The 19,294-nt window shown below is 30.7% G+C and overlaps 4 protein-coding genes across 4 annotated transcripts; 3 read left to right on the top strand and 1 right to left on the bottom strand.

Moving 5' to 3' along the window:
• The first annotated feature begins 4,886 nt into the window (after positions 1-4,886).
• LOC104756858 (transcription factor MYB117) lies at positions 4,887-6,618 on the top strand. Its single transcript, XM_010479511.3, has 3 exons — positions 4,887-5,394; positions 5,621-6,055; positions 6,159-6,618. The coding sequence occupies exons 1-3, from the start codon at positions 4,989-4,991 to the stop codon at positions 6,407-6,409; spliced, it is 1,092 nt and encodes a 363-aa protein (XP_010477813.1). The 5' UTR covers positions 4,887-4,988; the 3' UTR covers positions 6,410-6,618.
• Positions 6,619-7,642: 1,024 nt separating this feature from the next.
• Positions 7,643-9,168, bottom strand: LOC104756857 (dof zinc finger protein DOF1.3-like). Its single transcript, XM_010479509.3, has 2 exons — positions 8,914-9,168; positions 7,643-8,804 (listed from the first exon to the last, which is right to left on the bottom strand). Exons 1-2 carry the CDS (start codon positions 9,073-9,075, stop codon positions 7,854-7,856), a joined length of 1,113 nt encoding a protein of 370 aa, XP_010477811.1. The 5' UTR covers positions 9,076-9,168; the 3' UTR covers positions 7,643-7,853.
• A 6,514-nt stretch (positions 9,169-15,682) lies between these two features.
• LOC109130173 (S-protein homolog 5-like) lies at positions 15,683-16,261 on the top strand. Its single transcript, XM_019239373.2, has one exon. The coding sequence runs from the start codon at positions 15,727-15,729 to the stop codon at positions 16,180-16,182; it is 456 nt and encodes a 151-aa protein (XP_019094918.1). The 5' UTR covers positions 15,683-15,726; the 3' UTR covers positions 16,183-16,261.
• Positions 16,262-17,401: 1,140 nt separating this feature from the next.
• On the top strand, positions 17,402-18,064 carry LOC109130183 (S-protein homolog 5-like). The gene has a single exon (XM_019239384.2). It carries the CDS (start codon positions 17,434-17,436, stop codon positions 17,884-17,886), a length of 453 nt encoding a protein of 150 aa, XP_019094929.1. The 5' UTR covers positions 17,402-17,433; the 3' UTR covers positions 17,887-18,064.
• Positions 18,065-19,294: the final 1,230 nt, after the last annotated feature.

Raw genomic sequence — 19,294 nt, 5'->3', positions numbered from 1 at the left:
TGAAAAATTGTTTGCAAAAAATTGTATCCATTCACAGCTTGCCACGTCAGCTTAGAACTGAACCAAAAACAGTTATACATCAAGAACTAAAAAAGTGTTCTAAACCCACTATTCATTATTTTTTAATTTTTTTGGGCTTAGAACACCCTTGGTGTTCTCCCTATAAAGATGGTCTTACACTATTAATGTTTTAAATACCTCCATAATAATGATTTCATAGCTTCATAATTTAAACCGCTCGGACCAAAAAAATCATGCAATAAAACTCGACCAAATATTCAAGACAAAATTAGACGAACCCATGAGTTGGATGTCGTAACTATTTAATTGGTAGGGTTATGAATTTTTATTAGAGCAAGAGAAGGATTCAAAATATGGCTCTGTCAAGGGAACACACCTAACAGAATCTCATGGATTAGCCTTTGTCTTCTGCTGCTCCCTTACGCCCCACTACTTGTCACATTCCTTCGTTTTTATTCTTTAATACTATATATAATTTAACTTTAGTTATTTTATTTTATTTCACCATCAATTTGTTTCTTCATTATTGTCCTTCCATATAATTTTAAAATATATACACAGAAAATTTTCGTACCAAGTTCAACAGGGTCTTATTTTATAGGCATGATCTCAGCTCGGGTCATCCCCACCTTCATATAAAATTGTTTAGAACCGACTGTTAACCAATTTATCAAATATTTATTATTCACTGTTTTTCTTCTTTTTGTGTGTAAGACTATAAGTTGTTTTAACTTTTAACGTTACAAACACGAGAGTTTTAATATATGTTTATAATGATCAGAGCTTTGGTCCGGAAAATCATATATACATAAAAATACCATATGGAGTTGAAACCTCTAAAGGACCGTTTAAGTTATAATTCTAGGAGAACCAAGTCCGGTTATAGAAACAAGAAGTAGTGTGATTGTAACCAAAAATACGAATGAGGTTAAAGAAAGAGGGTAGAATTTAAGACAAACTTTATTGGTGGATGTGAAAATAGATATAGGGGCAAAGGAGGCTATGAGATTAGATGGGTCATTGATTCATTCATCTTTGAAAATTGGGAGATATAGACTTTACTGTTTGGTTACCTTTCACGTCATCTCTTTTTGGAAACTCCAAAAACAGTATGAGTTTGTGTGTGTCTTCGTGATCTGTTCCCACCATTTATCCTCTCTGTCTCTCCACTTCCTTTCATTACTCTCACTTTCTTTCACTTTCTTGTTCATTTCTGTTTCCCTAGCTCACTAGTTTTTCTCCTCCTATTTTTTTTATCACCAAATCCGATCCATTTTGCATTAACTACTACAAAAAATATCTTTACACCCAAACCAAACCACTTAACTGATTAACATACAGTATGTATTTGCGCAGAATCACGTATAAAAACTAGTATTATACTTCTTCTTTTTTCTCAGTTATTACATATCTTCATAATTAATACTGCTGGTCAAAAGAAAACAAAATTAACACTATATTTTATAATACTATGTTATATGAAACAGTTGCAAATATACAGTAGGTAAAGCGTCTCAACTCTCCGTTGTTATTAAACATCCAAACTTAAAAAAAAAAAAATGTTGCAAACAGCTTTAATATACTTAAATAATTCAGTTGATTAACATCTGAAATAGCTAGCCTCTCAGATATATGTACATTGAATGACATATTTTGGTGATCTAATCCTGTATTTCCTAAAATTGCACACTTAACCTTGTCATTTATATCACAGACGAAACCCAAATTAATTAGTTTGATTTTGTTTTGTTCTACAGTTTCTTTTTTCTAAGCAAGTATATTCATTCCCTTAGTGTTCGTGATTGTTCGATAGATTTATGGTGATTGTGCGTGTGTGTAGTACAATAAGGAGAATACACGTGATGTTTGTGCGACATCACACGCCAAAATCGGGCCATGGGGACGCATCACAGTTGAAGAGAAAAGACTTCTCCTGTGAATTGAATTGGATCCTATGTTATTCTTGATATGCACGTGTTCATCATCTCCACCTTTCATTAGCAATTACCAATAGTTATTAAGGCAAAGGTAATATAAATAATTTTTCTTTCCATTGAAACGAATTTTAGTTTTCAATGTTTACTTGCATTGAGCCATTGAAAACTAGTATTGAAGACATCTAAAATATTTTAGAAAAAAGAACTCTTGTTTGGTGAAAAGAAAAATGTATATATGGAAAATATTTGTTTTTGTCTTAGTGTAAGATAACTAATCCCATCAAAGACACGTCAATGCCACGTAAAAAAAAACTCTTTCACAAGCGTCCTCTTGGAAACGATTTTGAACTTAGTAGACATGAACCTGATCAAACGTACAACTTATAACATAATCGCACAAGAGGATATTATAAGTTTATTACAAATATGAACCAAATAGTTCACTGGAAATAATTACGGTTATAGAAACTTCTAAGCCGACCGAAATAGTTAAAGTGAATTAGGTGAAGTTTGAACGGAGGGTTGGGCTAGGATGTCAAAGAATGGCCGAGAAAATAAAATATAGATTAAGTCGGATGAGTAAATTTGAGCTTTGGATTAGTTGCAGCGGTTTAGTGAATGAAATCATATACATTTGATGTATTTTGGTGGCAGACTGAATAAACGTTTAACGCTATGTAGAAAATGGGTATATTAATTAGAGTTTTTTAATGAAAAAATAAAATAAAATTAGAGTTTGGACCGTAGACTAATTTACTCACCTGAAAAGGATTGACCATGAGATCGCAATCTACTTTATGATGACCTCCAATCATTTTGGTCCCTTAGATTAAAATAGTAAACTAGTAATTTAAAGAAATGGTAAGCAATTATATGAGCTTTTCATACATCTGTTTCGAGAGTATTGTAGTTGCTTATTCAGTCATTCACTCGCTAAGACAAACCACACTGCGGTAACCTCATAATCCTTTACCCAAGTTAAATTTTCTCTTTACTTTTTTCAAAGATTATGTAAACATTGAATCCATGGGTAAATATGTTTTTTAAAATATACAAATTTAGACGGATGAACCGAATCTAGTACTAGTCTACTAAGCAAAGTAGCAAGATTGATTCGCACAGAACAAAACAAGAAGCAAATCCGGAAGCCCCCACGTCCTTAGCAAGATCTTGCCAGTTGGGTTAGTTAAGTCTTCTTACAAATAACATATTAGTTTTTTTTTTTTTTTGACAAACAAATAAATAACATATTAGTGTGTTTACACTTTACACCAATTTAAACGATAAGAAATAATAATAATATTTCTTCCTACAAATGGGGGTTTTGCAAAACAACTAATTTAATTTAATAAAAGGTACATAACTTCTGTTTCATAAAATTAAATGTTTCATATATAATATTAATATGTATTTCAAAGTGATTGACCGATTAAAAAAACATGAGAAGAGAAAAAGAGAGTTTATAGTGCGTTCGGTTAATCTCTGTGCAGAGGATCGTACAGCTCTGAAAGCCTTTTGAATCTGATATTAAAATTTATCCCATATTTAATGGTTACGTCTGCCAATTGGGGTTTCTGGTCAAATACGAAAAGGTCTTACAAGATTATTTATTTACTTTTTGACTGTATATGATCCTCATCCACACGGCCACAGTGCTTATATATATATCTTATGTGAGATATCTAGGGTTGGATGTGTGGTTAGTAAAAGTTCATGAGATTGCATGCTACAAAAAAAACATACACATGACATGGAGAAAATGGGAATATCGATTAAGAGAAAAGATTGAGGTTAATTTTTTTTTAATTAATAGAGGGTTTCACATAAACAAAATGGTAGCTATAGGAAAAAAGTAAAGGAAAGAGAGACATGTGGGAAGATTACAGAAGCGATGGTTAAGAGAGAAAAAGGTAAAGTTTAAGGAAAATGGAAGTGAAAAAATTAAAAAAAACTGTCCGAGAATTCGGTTGTGCTAAGAAGAGACACAACTCATTCCCCAATGGTAAACTCTCTTTTGCCTTCATCCTTTTTAGGTAGTTAGTACTTAGTTCTGCTTCAGCTTTTTTTCTTTCATCTCATTAGCTTTTACTATTATTTTTCACTTCGCACCTATAAAACATGCATTGATTAGTAGAGGAAGTTGTCCAAAAAAAAAAAAAAAAAATTAGTAGAGGAGAAAATTTCACCTAATAACGGTAGGATTCATTTGGGATTCGTCCACTAATATACTCACCACATTAACTGTTTTTTTGGTCGACACTCACCACATTAATTTGTCTTGTCATAAATCATAATCCATTGGTTTCCCATTTAAAGAGGAAGTAATATCTTACATACGTACATGTATAAATTAAAGATAAATATTCATAGGAAAAGGAAAATTTTATATGGGAGTTACAGTCCAAACTCGAATATACTCATTTCTTACTTATTATTATTATTACCAATCTATGGTCTTGTAGTAAAACCTGTAAAACTTAACTGTTAACAAAATCTTAACTATATTGAAATTTAATATGTGACTGATATCAGAGAAACTTTTTGAACTTCTTCTATGAAGTATGGACGTAGGTACACCTGAAAACATTTTAATAACAGTCGACAGCAAAATCGAATATCGATAATACACATGTACTTACTTATTACAGTGGTGTCTAGACAATATAAATTATAATAGTAATGTATAAATGCAAATAACTATGGCGTTTGAATCAGTCCGTGACAACGGTCCATAACCCTTTTTAACAGTCGTCAGAAAACACGGTCGCGACATGTACATACACGCACATACCTAAAGCCATACGTAACAAACACACCATTATATATAAAAGATATTCTGTTATTTTTATAAATAAATAATAAAATAATTATGACACACATATACGTACTTGTATATATAATACGCAAATGAACTCACATAAGTCTTTCTCCTCCGATGGTAATAGTCTAAAAGCTGACGTGACATCTCTTTCATATCTCAACAATTACACTTCTCTTCTCCTTTCTTCCTCTGTCCACAACAACTCCTCCATGTTTATAACGGAAAAACAACTGTGGATGGATGAGATCGACGCAAGAAGAGCTTCTTCTTCTTCTTGGGACTTCCCTTTCAACGACATTAATATTAATCAGAATCATCATCATCGTCACTGCAACACAAGTCATGAATTCGAAATCTTGAAGAAGAGTCCCCTTGGAGACATAGCAGCTAACGAAGAAGAGAGTAATAATCATAACCCTAATTTTAGTAACAGCGAGAGTGCTAAGAAGGAGACAACAGATAGTGGTCAGTCTTGGTCTTCTTCATCTTCAAAACCGTCGACCTTGGGGAGAGGACATTGGAGACCAGCTGAAGATGTTAAACTCAAAGAGCTTGTCTCCATTTATGGACCACAAAACTGGAACCTCATAGCTGAAAAGCTTCAAGGAAGATCCGGTAAGTACAATTTTTTAAAAAAGTGTCTTCAAAATTTCATCAAATGTGTTTGACCCATCTTGGTCAGTCTATGATTTAAGCTTTAATTTCTAAAGACCCGGTGATAAAATCAAATCTTAAATAAAAAAAAATAAAAATTAATCGGTTTTCTAGGTCCAATCTGTGTCACAATTCACAAAATCAAAGATGTGAGCTTATTAATTTGATTTTGATTGTTGGTTTACAGGGAAGAGCTGTAGACTACGGTGGTTTAACCAATTGGATCCGAGGATAAACCGAAGAGCTTTCACTGAGGAGGAAGAAGAGAGGCTGATGCAAGCACATAGGATTTATGGTAACAAATGGGCAATGATTGCGAGGCTTTTCCCTGGTAGAACTGATAATTCTGTTAAGAACCATTGGCATGTTATCATGGCTCGTAAGTATAGAGAACACTCCTCCGCCTACCGTAGAAGGAAGCTTATGAACAATAATCCCCTTAAATCTCACCTCACTACTACTCATCATCCTAACCCTAACCCTAATTACCACTCTTTTCTTTCCACTAATCATTACTTCGCTCAGCCTTTCCCCGAGTTCAATTTGGCTCATCACCTGGTTAATAATGCCCCTATCACGAGTGACCATAACCAGCTTGTGTTGCCTTTCCATTGCTTTCAAGGTAGTCTATTGCTCTTCCTCCTCTTCCATTTTGTTTCAACTCTTTTTAGTATAATTAAATTTTCTTGTTTTATATTGTTTGTGGTGTATCTATTGACGTTCAGGTTATGAGAGCATTGACACTCCCATGGTTGTGAGTATGTTTGGCAACCAAATGATGGTGGGCGATAACGTTGGTGCCACGTCAGACGCCTTATACAATTTTCCGTACATTGATCCTAGGAGCCAAGAGAAAGCGGACCCAGATGAGCCGATGAATTGGATAGGAACGGAAGCGGTAGATGAAGAGGTGGTCGAGAAGGCTAAGAAGGAACCACATTTTTTCGATTTCCTTGGCTTGGGGACGGGGGAGTGAATCTTGAACATTTTAATCAGTTAAAGAAAAGTGATTATTTTGGTTACAGAAAAAGGAAGCATGAAGTTAGCTGCAATAGCTAGAAAGCAAACAAACTAAGATTCAAGTCTTTATCCATGTGTTTACGTTAATTACTAATCTGTATGTTGTTGTTGTTGTCTAGTGTAACATCGGATAAATTATCGTTTTTAGTACCTCTTTGATAAATATTAACAAGAGAGATTGTCACTAAAAAAAAAAAAGGTGATTCGTTTATGATGAAGTGACGTGAAATATTGTAAAGATATATGTGTGATGAGAATAACAACGAGAGATAGAGAAAAGTGAAATTAAAAGAGTGTAGTAGTATTAAAGATACGAAGAAGATGCGTAATTAAGAGAAGAGGAAGTTGCAAAGAATGAGGCAGAGATTGTGCAACAGAAAGGCCAAACATGAAACATGCTCACCAAATCACACACACACATTGCATTTGTTTCTTCTTTCCAAACCGTTTTCCCAAACTCTTCAAGCTTATCTTTCTTACCTATGTACCTCTCTTTCATGTCACGCGGACCCACACACATGCCCTTCTTCTTTTCTTTTCTTTTTCTAGATAGAAGCTAATTCTTGAAAATTTATATTCTTTTTATTTTGGGTTGAAATTTTGTTGGTGTTGGATATGATCACCAAAACGGTAAGCTTGCTGTTGTTCCATCACCAAAACAAGACGGTGTTCAATTCGTAACGTATGAGTGTTCAACATTGGTTGGACTCTTTCAATATGCTCATTGGGCCTTGCAATTGATTTATTAGGCCCAAAACCTTCCAGGACGTGTTCCAAGCGTTTCCGAGTAGCAGAGAGGAACGACGTCGGCGTGTTTAGTAGTTGTCGAATAACAAAATGTTTTTTTAGTAATTTTCAAACCATTTATATAAACTATTTTAATAATTAACCTTTTCTTTTTTCTTTCCCATATTTAGTCATTATCCCAAAGTAAAGTGATAAAGAGTTTTCTATTTTTTTTTGACGCAAATGAAGAGACTATTGTTTCCAAAGAAAGTGACTTTATGCTTCTCCTTTAGCTTTTTCTTTTGTGCCAATCAGATGGATTCTGTTTCTGTACCAAGGACTGAAAGTTAAGATTCTCTGGTTTTTCTCCTTTACATGAAAATTCACACTCATGTTTTTTCCTTTATTCATTTTGTTTCTAACTAATTTATACTCCAAAAGAAGAGATTATATAATAGCCACATTTACCAAAAGAAGAGATTATCTTTCAGTATGTCCATCCGTTAGGATAGTGTACAAAAATGGGGATTGTGGCATATAAATAACTAAATAAGATAAAGTATTAAAAGTTATCTGCAGTTTCACCACACAACAAAGATATCTACTAGGTAACAATCATTATACAAAGATGATCATAACGTAGGGCTATTCTATATTAGTATCTCGTCACCGTTTTACATGCTTTCCCTGAAGTTCATAGATCTTGCCATGGCTGCAGGGTTTGCTTGAAGGCTAAGATACGTTTTAGGCACAAACCTCTCGTTGCTGCTCTTTCTTTCAGATCCATTATTGAAGAAGTTATATTGCTCTGTCTTCTCATGTTTCATCGATACCGGATACCACAGATGGTTCTCCGTAGCTTTAGTTGCTTCATTGTTGATACTTTGGGATTCTGAAACCAATCTTGGTCTTATAGAAGCATCTCTAGCAGTTTCATGTGAAGCTTCGTCTCTTGTCCTTTTCCCAAGACATGTGGAAGGCTCTAAGGTTGACCAAACCGGTACTACGCAGCCCCAGTAGACGGGCATGTGGTAGAAACTAGGGTTAGGAGGGTATTGGTAAGGCAAAAGAGGCGAAACAGGGGATGTTGCTTGCGGAGGAGGAAACCCTTGGAAGTTGTTGACTTCTTGTGAAACAAAGTCAGCGTTTATCTTCGCATCCCTTGATTGATGCTTAGTATTCTCAGTAACCAAAGAGTCCGAAGACTCAAAGCTTAGGATCTTCGTTGAGGAGCTATTGTAATTGTCAGAATCATCGGAAGTAATGTGCAGGTAATGGTCTGAAGAAACCCATCCCTTGTTCTTGCGACGGCCTGAACCAACGGGGACGGTCCTCATGGATCCACCAGCAGTCCAATACCTCTGGCAGTTTCTACAGAAGTGACGTGGCTGGTTAACGTTGTAGTTGTTGTAGTAACAGAACTTGGTGTTTCCGCTGTTGCATCTCGGACACGGAAGAATCTTGTCTGGTTTCTTCAGTTCAGCTGATTTCTCTTCTTCCGATGTTGTAGTAGTTGTAATCTCGCTGTGTTGGTCATCGCTGTTCTCAGATGTTTCTTTGGACTCCTTGTCAAGATCTAATGATATCTTAAGACTTGTATTGTCAGTAGCAGATTGGTCATGCATCTGAAAAAATTTGGAAGAAACAGAATTAGAATTTAAACATCATGAACTAGTTTAAAAACTTATCAAGACTAGAGAAAAGAGTCAACTTATAGCATTTCTTGAAACATACCTTGTGTGGTCCAAGTGATGGTGAAGAAGAAGAAGATGAGGAAGAATCGGGGAGAACAGGGGACGAAGACGAGAGTGGATCATGAGAGACAGATGTGATTGTCCAGCCAAACAATTTAACCGGAGTATCTCTAACTTCAGACATACCAATCTTTGAAGACATAAAGACAGAAAAAAGAAAGATGAAGCAGAGGAGATTAGATTTGATGTTATGTGTGTTTATTCTTTATTTGAGGTCAGATACAAGACTATGTATAAGAAGAGGCTGAGGTTGGTATTAAATTAATAATGGAACGCACAGAGCCACAAGACACAAAGAGGAGAAAATTACACGTAAGCAGAGACAGGGACATGTAGAGAAGAGATAGCCACATGCTGTTGCCAAAAAAGTGAGCTTTTGCTATCTCTTTTTCATTGCTCTTTTTGATCTCTCTTTCAGTGCCACTCAAAAGATTTGGCTCCCTTTACTTTTTGCCACGTCAAAATTTGTTTGGCCATTAAAATGTAGTACAATCTTCTTTTTTTTCTTCTTGGAATATTCGTATTAAAAAAATACAAAAGTGCGAAAACATTTGCAAAAAACGCCAGCTGCTATACGTAATTTAAAATATGTTTGAGTCAATTCAATGGCAGGATTTAATTGGGTTGTTTACACCAAATAGTAATACAGCTTGAGTTTCTTTTTCCTTTGAATTTCCGAAGATAATACAAATTAGATAAATGTTATTCTAAATTAAAAGTGTGAAATAGACCAACCCAACAAAATCCATAATCTAATAAATTGAAACTTACATGGTTCATGAATTATGAATTGAACCTAATTAATCTGATGGTTTTAGTAGGTAATATATAAATTATTTACCTTTAAACTAAGCAGATTCCCCTATTACACTATAATATTAATAACAAAACTAGATTAAGACCCATACTCTAGCACGGATTGAAATTCATTTTATTTATATTGTAATTTTTTATATAAAATACAATTTATGTGATTGTTTTTAAAAGTTTTTTTGGATAAAATATTATGCAATAAAATCATATGATAAATATAATGTCTTGAAAAATACACTTATTTTGTAAGTTTTATATTGTTAATATTCTAGATGTACCCGTGCCATAACACTGGTTAAATTTTATTTTATAAATTTTTTTATATTTTTTATTTTAAAATAAAATTTTAATATGTTGTATTAGTTTATGTATGTGAAGTTATTTCAACAATGTATATTCTAACTTATGACTTGAATGTCATTATAAGACATATTTTATGAATTTGATTTTTAAAAAGCGAGTTATTATATTATGAGTAATTTAATATATTGTTATACTTTTTGTTTTAATATATTTGGTTTTTTGAAATTCTTTCATATTATAGTGACATATTATTGACATTGCTATAACAAACCAATTTAGAGTGTTTATAGTTTTTAACTTTAATATCAAGTTTCAATATTTTAAAAATATTTCAAAATAAATTATTTAAAGTTTATTATATTATATAAAATTATAAAATTCAACAAAAAAGTATGAAACTGAATTTAAATATTCAAATTTTGGCCCATTACTCAGTAAAAATTTAAATTCAATAGATATTATTTTCAAAGAATAATATTAATAAAACTTGAATATTTTATAGATTGAATCATTTATATTTGTTTTTAAAAATTCAACTTATGGTATATCTTTAATTATAATAAATAATATGATAATTTATTTGTTTCACAAAATAGACTCATATATAAAAATGAAAATGAGAGGTGAAATATAATGATAATTAACAAATTAATATGTTAAGTAATATATCAAAGGATTTTATTTGATGAATAATTTAATCAAAGAAATTAATACGGTAAGTTAGATGATATCAATTGATTCTTTAGGATATTCTCTTTATGATTTTTGGAAATAATAAATCCAGACTATACAAATAATATAAAACTTAATCTATAACCTATTTGTAACCAACTTATTATAATTATATAGTCTACAAAACAATGTTGTGTACTTCCGTTTTATTATATAGGGGATTGTGTTTATGAGCGTGAGAGTATTATATAGAAATTTCCAATTGCAATAAAAAATCTAAATTATATGATATAGAAATAATTAATTGCTCAATAATGTTAATCAATATATTTCCAAAAATATAAGGCAATCCAAAATATGAGTAAATTATTATCCGATTTTATGAATTATGGTGTTTAATAAATTCATTCAGTTTCTATATATGTTACATTACGATTATGCAACAAAAGGATTATATATATTCTATATCAGTTTTGATTTTAATGAGATTTTTAGTTAAGATTTTGTTATTTTGTATATATCAAGAGATTAACTTTTTAATTTAGTATAACTAAAAGGGTAGAACCCAAAATGTACTTAAAAATTATATATATAGATCCAGTTTCTAAATAAAATATATACTGAATTAAATGTATGTATTCTTGCTAAAGTTGAATATTTGCGAATATTGGGTTTCTAATCATTCTAAAATTGGATTTTCGGTTTAGGAACTGTATTAATGTTAATATAGATATGGAGATTATAAACTTTTGTTATGGAAAATTCGTTGTATACTATTTAAATTTGAGAGATTCTAGCATCCCTAAAAATAGTTTTGGAGATTTAATGGCTTAAAACTTTAATGGGTATAATTATTTTTGGAAAAACAGAATGTATAGATGTTATTAAGATTTTATGAAAATAAATGTAATAGATGTTGGTCGATTAAAGAAGATTTAGTAATTGAGTTTGTGACAGCTTGTCCTGTGGGAAGGTTGTTAAAGGGTGAGGACCAGGGTTCGAGGAACGCCTGGCGCACCAATAACCTACTGGTGGATGTGGATTTCCACAGTGATGGGTTAGGATCGATGCCCTGCAGGGCCAGCTTGGGGTCCGTTTGGGCGGCTAGCAGTGAGGCTAGCGGGCTAGCAGTGAGACTAGCAGGCTAGCAGTGAGGCTAGTGGGGTCCACGAGACGGGTTGTTACATAAAAATCGATTTTTATGTGACAACCCGTCCTGCGGACCCCACTAGCCCACCGCTAGCTGCCCCAACGAACCATCTGTGGACCCTGCTAGCCCACTGCTAGCCGGCCCAAGAGAGATCAATTGGTGACAGCTTGTCCTGTGGGAAGGTTGTTAAAGGGTGAGGACCAGGGTTCGAGGAACGCCTGGCGCACCAATAATCTACTGGTGGATTGGGATATCCACAATGATGGGTTAGGATCGATGCCCTGCAGGGCCAGCTTGGAGTCTGTTGGGCCGGCTAGCAGTGGGCTAACAGGGTCCACAGATGGTTCGTTGGGGCAGCTAGCGGTGGGCTAGTGGGGTCCGCGGGACGGGTTGTCACATTAACTCAAACTTTTTTTTTATAATTTTTAAGAGTAAAAATATTAATATTACTTAAATATTTTTATAGACTTTAAATATATTATAATATTTTAAACTTTCGACGGAGTTCAAATATTTATAATAATTTAAATATTCTGTAAAAATTTAAATATTTATAATCTCTTAAACTTTTTAAAAAACGTAAATATATTATTAATATGTTTATTTTTTAAAAGTTTAAATATGCTGAAATATAGAACCAAATTAAACGGTTAAATTTGGATATCTGATAAATCATGCTTCCTGCTCATTTGTACTCAAAACATATTAGTCATATATTTATAGTGATTATGAACCATATTCCAAAATATTTAGTCGATGTGAGACATACAGTACACCTTTTCTGTAAATTAGTTTACAACTTTACATATATACTAGATTTTAACCCACAGACATATAATTTTTATGATAATTTATATTTATGTTGTATCTATTTATTAAATATTGGATGTTTTGTAAATAGAGAAATAACTAAATTTTCCGATTGTTTTGCGGATAAATGTTTATATTATTTTTTTAACCCACAATACACTTGATGACCATTTGTTTGTTATATTTAGTTTGTTTTGTTTAGTGTAGATTCTATTTTGATTTTTAGTTATTATAACAAAAAATAAGGGATCTAAATACATAATAAGTAATTTATATGTTGTGATTAAGTCACATTTTTCCTAGTGATTTAATTATTTTACACAATCTTAGTTAAATTAACTTGATTTTATGTCAACTATTCTAATATTAGTAGTGTTGATAAATAATTAAATGAGGATTTAACCCGTGTTAACACAAATTTAATAATATTTTATAAATTTCAACATCTCCTCTTTATAACTCATCTACTATATAACCACAATATATAGTATTTAAAACTTTTTTAATTTTATATATTCGTAATAACTAAATTTTTTATTAAGTTTACATATGTTAAATATAATATTTAAATAAATGTCAGTCGAAGTGTTTCTTACGTTAATAATGCTCACAGGTTTTGAAAAACAAAATGGGAATCAAATTGTTGTTTTCTTTGTTTGCGAAGGATTCAGATATAAAATATTTTCAGAACACAAAAGAATGTGTGGGTAAATATATGATAGTTTATATTTCCATATTGATTGCTGTTATTTATTTAGTTGGAATGAATTGTAAAATATTTAGGAAACAAAATTTGTAGTAATGTTAGTTTTGGAATTTTTTTAGGGGTAAATGTTGTAAATAACTTTTAAAATAAACAAAACTAAAAGGACATAACACAAAATGTACTTCAAAAATGTTAATATAGATAGTTTCTGCGTTTTTTATTCTTTCCATCTATACTAATCATAATTAATTACTATAATTTCGTTAAGGAAATATTGAAAAATCTAAACTAAATAATGATTTGTTTTTATTTAATTGTATTAAGTTGATTTGTTGTTTCCGTAAATATCTCACAATATAAAAGCAAATCAAATAAGTTTACATATATATATACAATTTCGTATTTAATCTATTGATTATTTTGGAAGCAACAAAGTCACAATCGATAAGTATTAAAGATTTCTCATTATTATTAATATTCGTAATAATTATAGAGATTAAGTATGGTAGTAGTTAATATTTGATATTACTGAAGCCATTAAATACTCGGATACCAGTTTCCTTATTTATAGGAATTATACTTCTGCTTGGTGACGGGAATAATTGTTCTTGAATCAAACCAAATACACGATCCGAATAGTATCAACTCGGATTACAAACGGATCCGCGTGTTTTGTAGTCTACTATTGTCGGGTCATACAGGATCCGCGTCTCAACCCGGTGATAAATATGTTGTCGACCAAATAGTATAAACGTCATTTAGAGAAATCTAAACTATAGGGTAATTTAATTTAATTAGACGATTCTCTACCAAAACAAAGTCATGGTCCAATTTGAGTCTAGTGAGTACTCTTGCTTTAATAGTATAGATTTTCTTGATTCCATTAATATGATTATTGGTTATTGATATTTATCTGCTACCATAAATATCAAATTTTATTATCATTATGAATAATTAGATAAACACCTATTGAAAATTTTGCTAATTAAATGAAATTTTTATAGTAGGAAAATAGAAAACTCCATGGACTTGACCATTTTATCTCCAAAAAATAATAATGATTAAGAAACCAGTAAACATCCTTTTTTTCTTTAGTATGCTTGTAACTGCGTATTATATGTTACAAACTAAAGATCCTCACGTTTATCCTAGAAGATAATTTTTCTGTAAAAACATTAAGCCACAGAAATGTAGTTTCGGTTGTGATAATCATGAATATTCATATTCATATTCATATGAAGATAATCATGAAGTTCTAAGTTCATATGAATATTCCTCATGGTCCCCGGCCATATATAGTCATGAAGGTGTACTACCAAATATACACTATGATAAATATAAAGGGATATAGTTCCTTTTTGTTCTCTCCAGTACCACTAAAAAGATTTGGCTCCCTTTAATTTTTGCCACGTCAAAATTTGTTTGGCTATTAATTGAAATGTACAATCTTTTTTTTTTTTTGGAATATTCGTATTAGAAAATACAAAAGGGCGAAAACATTTGCAGAAAACGCCAGCTGCAGCCTGCAATACGTTATTTAAATTTTGGTTTGAACATATATAGTTCCGAATTAAGTAAATTTAAATTGATTTATTATTCGTGTGAGTAATGTAATTATTTAGTATCACATACGTTATAGTCAATGTTTGAGTCAATTCAATGGCGGTATTTATTTGGGTTGTTAATATCAAATAGTAGTACAGTTTGAATTTTTTTTTCTTTGAATTTCCGAAGATAATACAAATTAGATTGTGAGAGGTAATAGACTTATATATGAATAATGAATTAAATGTTGTTCTAAATCAAAAGTGTCAAATAGACCAACCCAACAAAATTCATAACATAATAAATTGAAACTTACATGGTTCATGAATTATGAATTGAACCTAATTAATCTGATGGTTTTAGTAGGCAACAGATAATTTTTTTACCATTAAACTAAGCAGATTCCCCTATTACACTATGATATTAATAACCAAATAAAAAACTTTAAATAATTATCTGATACTATAAATATAAAATTTTATGATCATTATGAATAATTAGATAAATACCTATTGAAGAAATTGCTTATTAAATAACAAAATCAGAGTTTATATGCAGAAAATAGAAAACTCCATGGATTGAGCGTCTTTGTAGTCAAACAATAATAATGATTTAAATATCTATTTTTTTAGTATGTTTGAATATAAGTTACAAACTAAAGATTCTCACTTTTATCTTCAAAGATAATTTTGCCGTAAAAACATTAAGCCAAATAAATGTAGTTTCATCTATAAATCCATGTTTTTCAAACAAAGCAAATATTATCTCACACACTCTTAAACTAAACCACATCCATGGCTTCCTCGACATATCAACTTTTCATTTTCGTGCTAATCACATTTCTAGTTATTTTCGAAACGTCGTTAGCGATTGGAAACTTTTCACCTGTCGATGGAAGTTTACTGTTCTCACCTAAACATGTTGTGATCTATAACACATTGAACTCACATGAAGGATTGGTCGTGCACTGTAGGAATAAAGAGAAAGATTTGACGTTTCCTGCGATCCAATCTCAACAAAGTGTAGGTTTCAGCTTTCGTGTCAATCTACGCAGAACAACAACATACACTTGCACTTTCTCGTGGGCAGGAAATGTAAAGACGTTTGATATTTTTAGAACGGATAGAGATGATAATTCAAAAAGTGTATGTGGAATCTGCAAAGAATGTATTTGGTATATTAACGAGTCAGGTCCATGTCGTGTTAGACGCGATGGAGGGGCTCCTTACTGTTTTCAGTGGCCATCTTAATTATCTTAGAGTGATTATGGCATTTATCTTCCATTTTGTTGTATTGGAGTATTAATAAACATATATAATTTGCTTGAAATTGTTGTTACATATTTGTCATCTTCTTATCTTCTAATAATTGTTTTAAGTCTTTTTAATATAACCATGCAACTCAAATATAGATTCGTTTTATATTCGCTCTAAATCCGAGACGAGCTTTCCATGTCACTGGACCATCGTTGTTGTCATTTATGGACCAAGTATATATAATTTCATAAGCCTAAAGTTATCTTACTTTAATTTAACAGGTGTATGGTATATGATCGGTTCACTTTTATTTGCGTGGACGGCTTTAAATTAAAATAAGGTAGAGAGGGTTTCTTCTTTTAAAAGTTTATTGACGATGTTTTTTTCTCGAGTAAAGTTATAGATTCTTTGATTCTCCCATTCCAAATTAAGAGATCATCCAATCACAACCAACGTGGCTATATTTATATATATCACTCTATGAGCTAGTAACAGGACTTGTATGTATGTCTAGTAGTTTTTTGTTACTAATTTGCTATCTCTATCATAATTTAAACATGCATAGTTGATGTTTTGTATAAAAGCAAATTTTTTATATGTATAACAATTTGTCTCGCTTCATCAACTTAAAATGAAAAGGTGAAGATACTGTATATGATTTTATTTTTATGTTTTGTCCTTAGATAGAGTTGTGAGCTTCATCACAGATTCACAGATTCAGCTTGTAAAATTAACTCGTAGAACCAAAGAAGTAGTGTTTCCATCTTCTTTGTCCTTGTCAAACTTCTAAATCAAGGAATCAAATGTGTGTTTGTCTCACTTTGTTTTGTTCTGTGTGATTCTAAAGGCGACGCCTAAGGGTTCGTTGGGATTATGGAGAGAGACCATTCACATCACCCCCTCCGTCACACCTTTTTTCTCTTCTTCTCCCTCTTGTCTCCCGTCTATCTTATAAAAGACAATTTGAGAGATCTTGTTTTTTGTTTACTTTCAAATATACTAACTAAACTATAAAGATCAATCGATATATATTTTATAATATAAATATAAACCCAAAAAAAGAAGAAAAACTAATTTATATTTTTCAGATTATTATTAAAGAACAACAGATTTTCACATCACATCCTTTACCCATCCAGTGACTCATTATAGGATATAATAAATGTTTTTTTCCATCTATAAATTCTACTTGCAAAACAAAACATTTTTTTATCTTTCACCAACCCTTTAATCCAATCCGGATCCATGGATTCCTCAACAAATAACCACTTCACTCTCTTGCTTCTCTTATTCCTATTTATCCTCAAAAGAACATCATCTTTTAAAAATCATTCGTCCATCGATGAAATTTTGCTGTTTGCGCCTAAACATGTCACGATCTTTAACACATTGGCCACGCGTACAAAACTGGTCGTACATTGCATGAATAAAGAGAAAGATTTAGGGATAAGAGAGCTTCCCATTGGTGCTCGTTTTGATTTTAGGTTTCGTGTCAATCTTCGTGGAACAACAACGTATAATTGCAGTTTCGAATGGCCCGGGAGTAAAAAGAAATTTGATATTTTTAGGGCAGATAGAGATGACAGTGAAACAAGTCCATATGGAGTCTGTAGAGAATGTATTTGGTACATTTATGAACGAGGCCCTTGTCGTGGTAAACGTGACGGAGGCCATTCTATATGCTTTTCATGGGATTGACGGATGCTATTCTATATATTTCTATAGGTTTTAACTTGCCTTAAAATAAAACAATAAACAAATAAGCATATTGAGTGGATCATCTAATTGATATTATATCTTGTGATAATAGATTAAATTTCGAGACATTTTTAAGAATATACTAAATTTTATAAGAAATTTGAAAAATTACACTTAATATTATAATTATTTGAAAACTACACATTTTGAAATGATAATGAACAGAAATATCTTTATTATAAAATAATTTTAACAATTAAACAAAAACAATAAAAACTTAATTTATATTTAAAAACTTTAAAATCTATTACTTTTAAAAATTATTAAATTCGAAATAAATTATTTAATAAATAAAAATTATAACGAAAACGTATTTATTGTATTTTAAATAATGATTACATGAATCAATTTTTGATCTTAAAATTTTGAATAAAAAAAGAATTTAAATATTTTTGTTGATATTATTTAGATTTAAATTTATTTAAAAATAAATAATTCAAGATTATACAATTTATAATATATATATATATATATATCAATGTTTTAGACTTATTTTAATCAATGTTGATTTATTTGTAATGTTGACTTTTTGAATAATCGTTTTGTTTTTGACTTATGTTGACTTAATTATCTTCGTCATCAACTTATATTAAAACAGTTGACTTATTTTATGGCTAGTGGATTTATAACATAATCAATTTTTTAACACTTGACTTATATTTTTTGTTCATCGATTTATATTTGTTTTATATTAATTTGTTTATTTATTATTGACTTATTGCATTCTATATTGATTTATTAATAAGGTCAATATTTTGAAAGATTGACTTAAGTTTAATTTTTGTGGACTTATTTATTTTTCTACTGATTTATTTTAAAATTGTCGACTTTTTTTTTGTTTGATTGTTTTTTTACATAGTCGACTTTTGATGATGTTGACTTATTTGTTTTGTTGTTGACTTATATTTTTTCCCATCGATTTGTTTGGTCTTAGTAGACTTATTTCATTTTAAGTTGACTTGACTTTTTGAACTGTCGACTTATATTTTATTCCTGCTGATTTATGTTTTTTCTTTGTTGACTTATATTAAAAAAAGTCGATTTATTTTTTGTTAATCGATTTGTTACATAGTCGATTTTTTTTAACTGTTGATTTATTTTCTAAAAGCTCACAATTTTTTATTATTTTATTAAAGTTAATAATTTTCAAAATAAATTAAAATATATAATTATTTTTCAAAACTTTTTTATTAAATGAAAAAATTTGTAGAATTATTAGTGAATTATATCTTTATTTAAAACTAATATAATCTAAAACATTTACTAAACACAAATGGAAAAATATAATTCTAATTAATTTAATTTTAATTTTAATATAATAATAATAATAAACTACTTCATTATTATC

Source organism: Camelina sativa, chromosome 17, assembly GCF_030686135.1.
Source record: "Camelina sativa cultivar CO46 ecotype springtype chromosome 17, ASM3068613v1".
Taxonomy (NCBI): Eukaryota; Viridiplantae; Streptophyta; class Magnoliopsida; order Brassicales; family Brassicaceae; genus Camelina; species Camelina sativa.
This window is presented reverse-complemented; position numbering and strand designations above follow the sequence as displayed.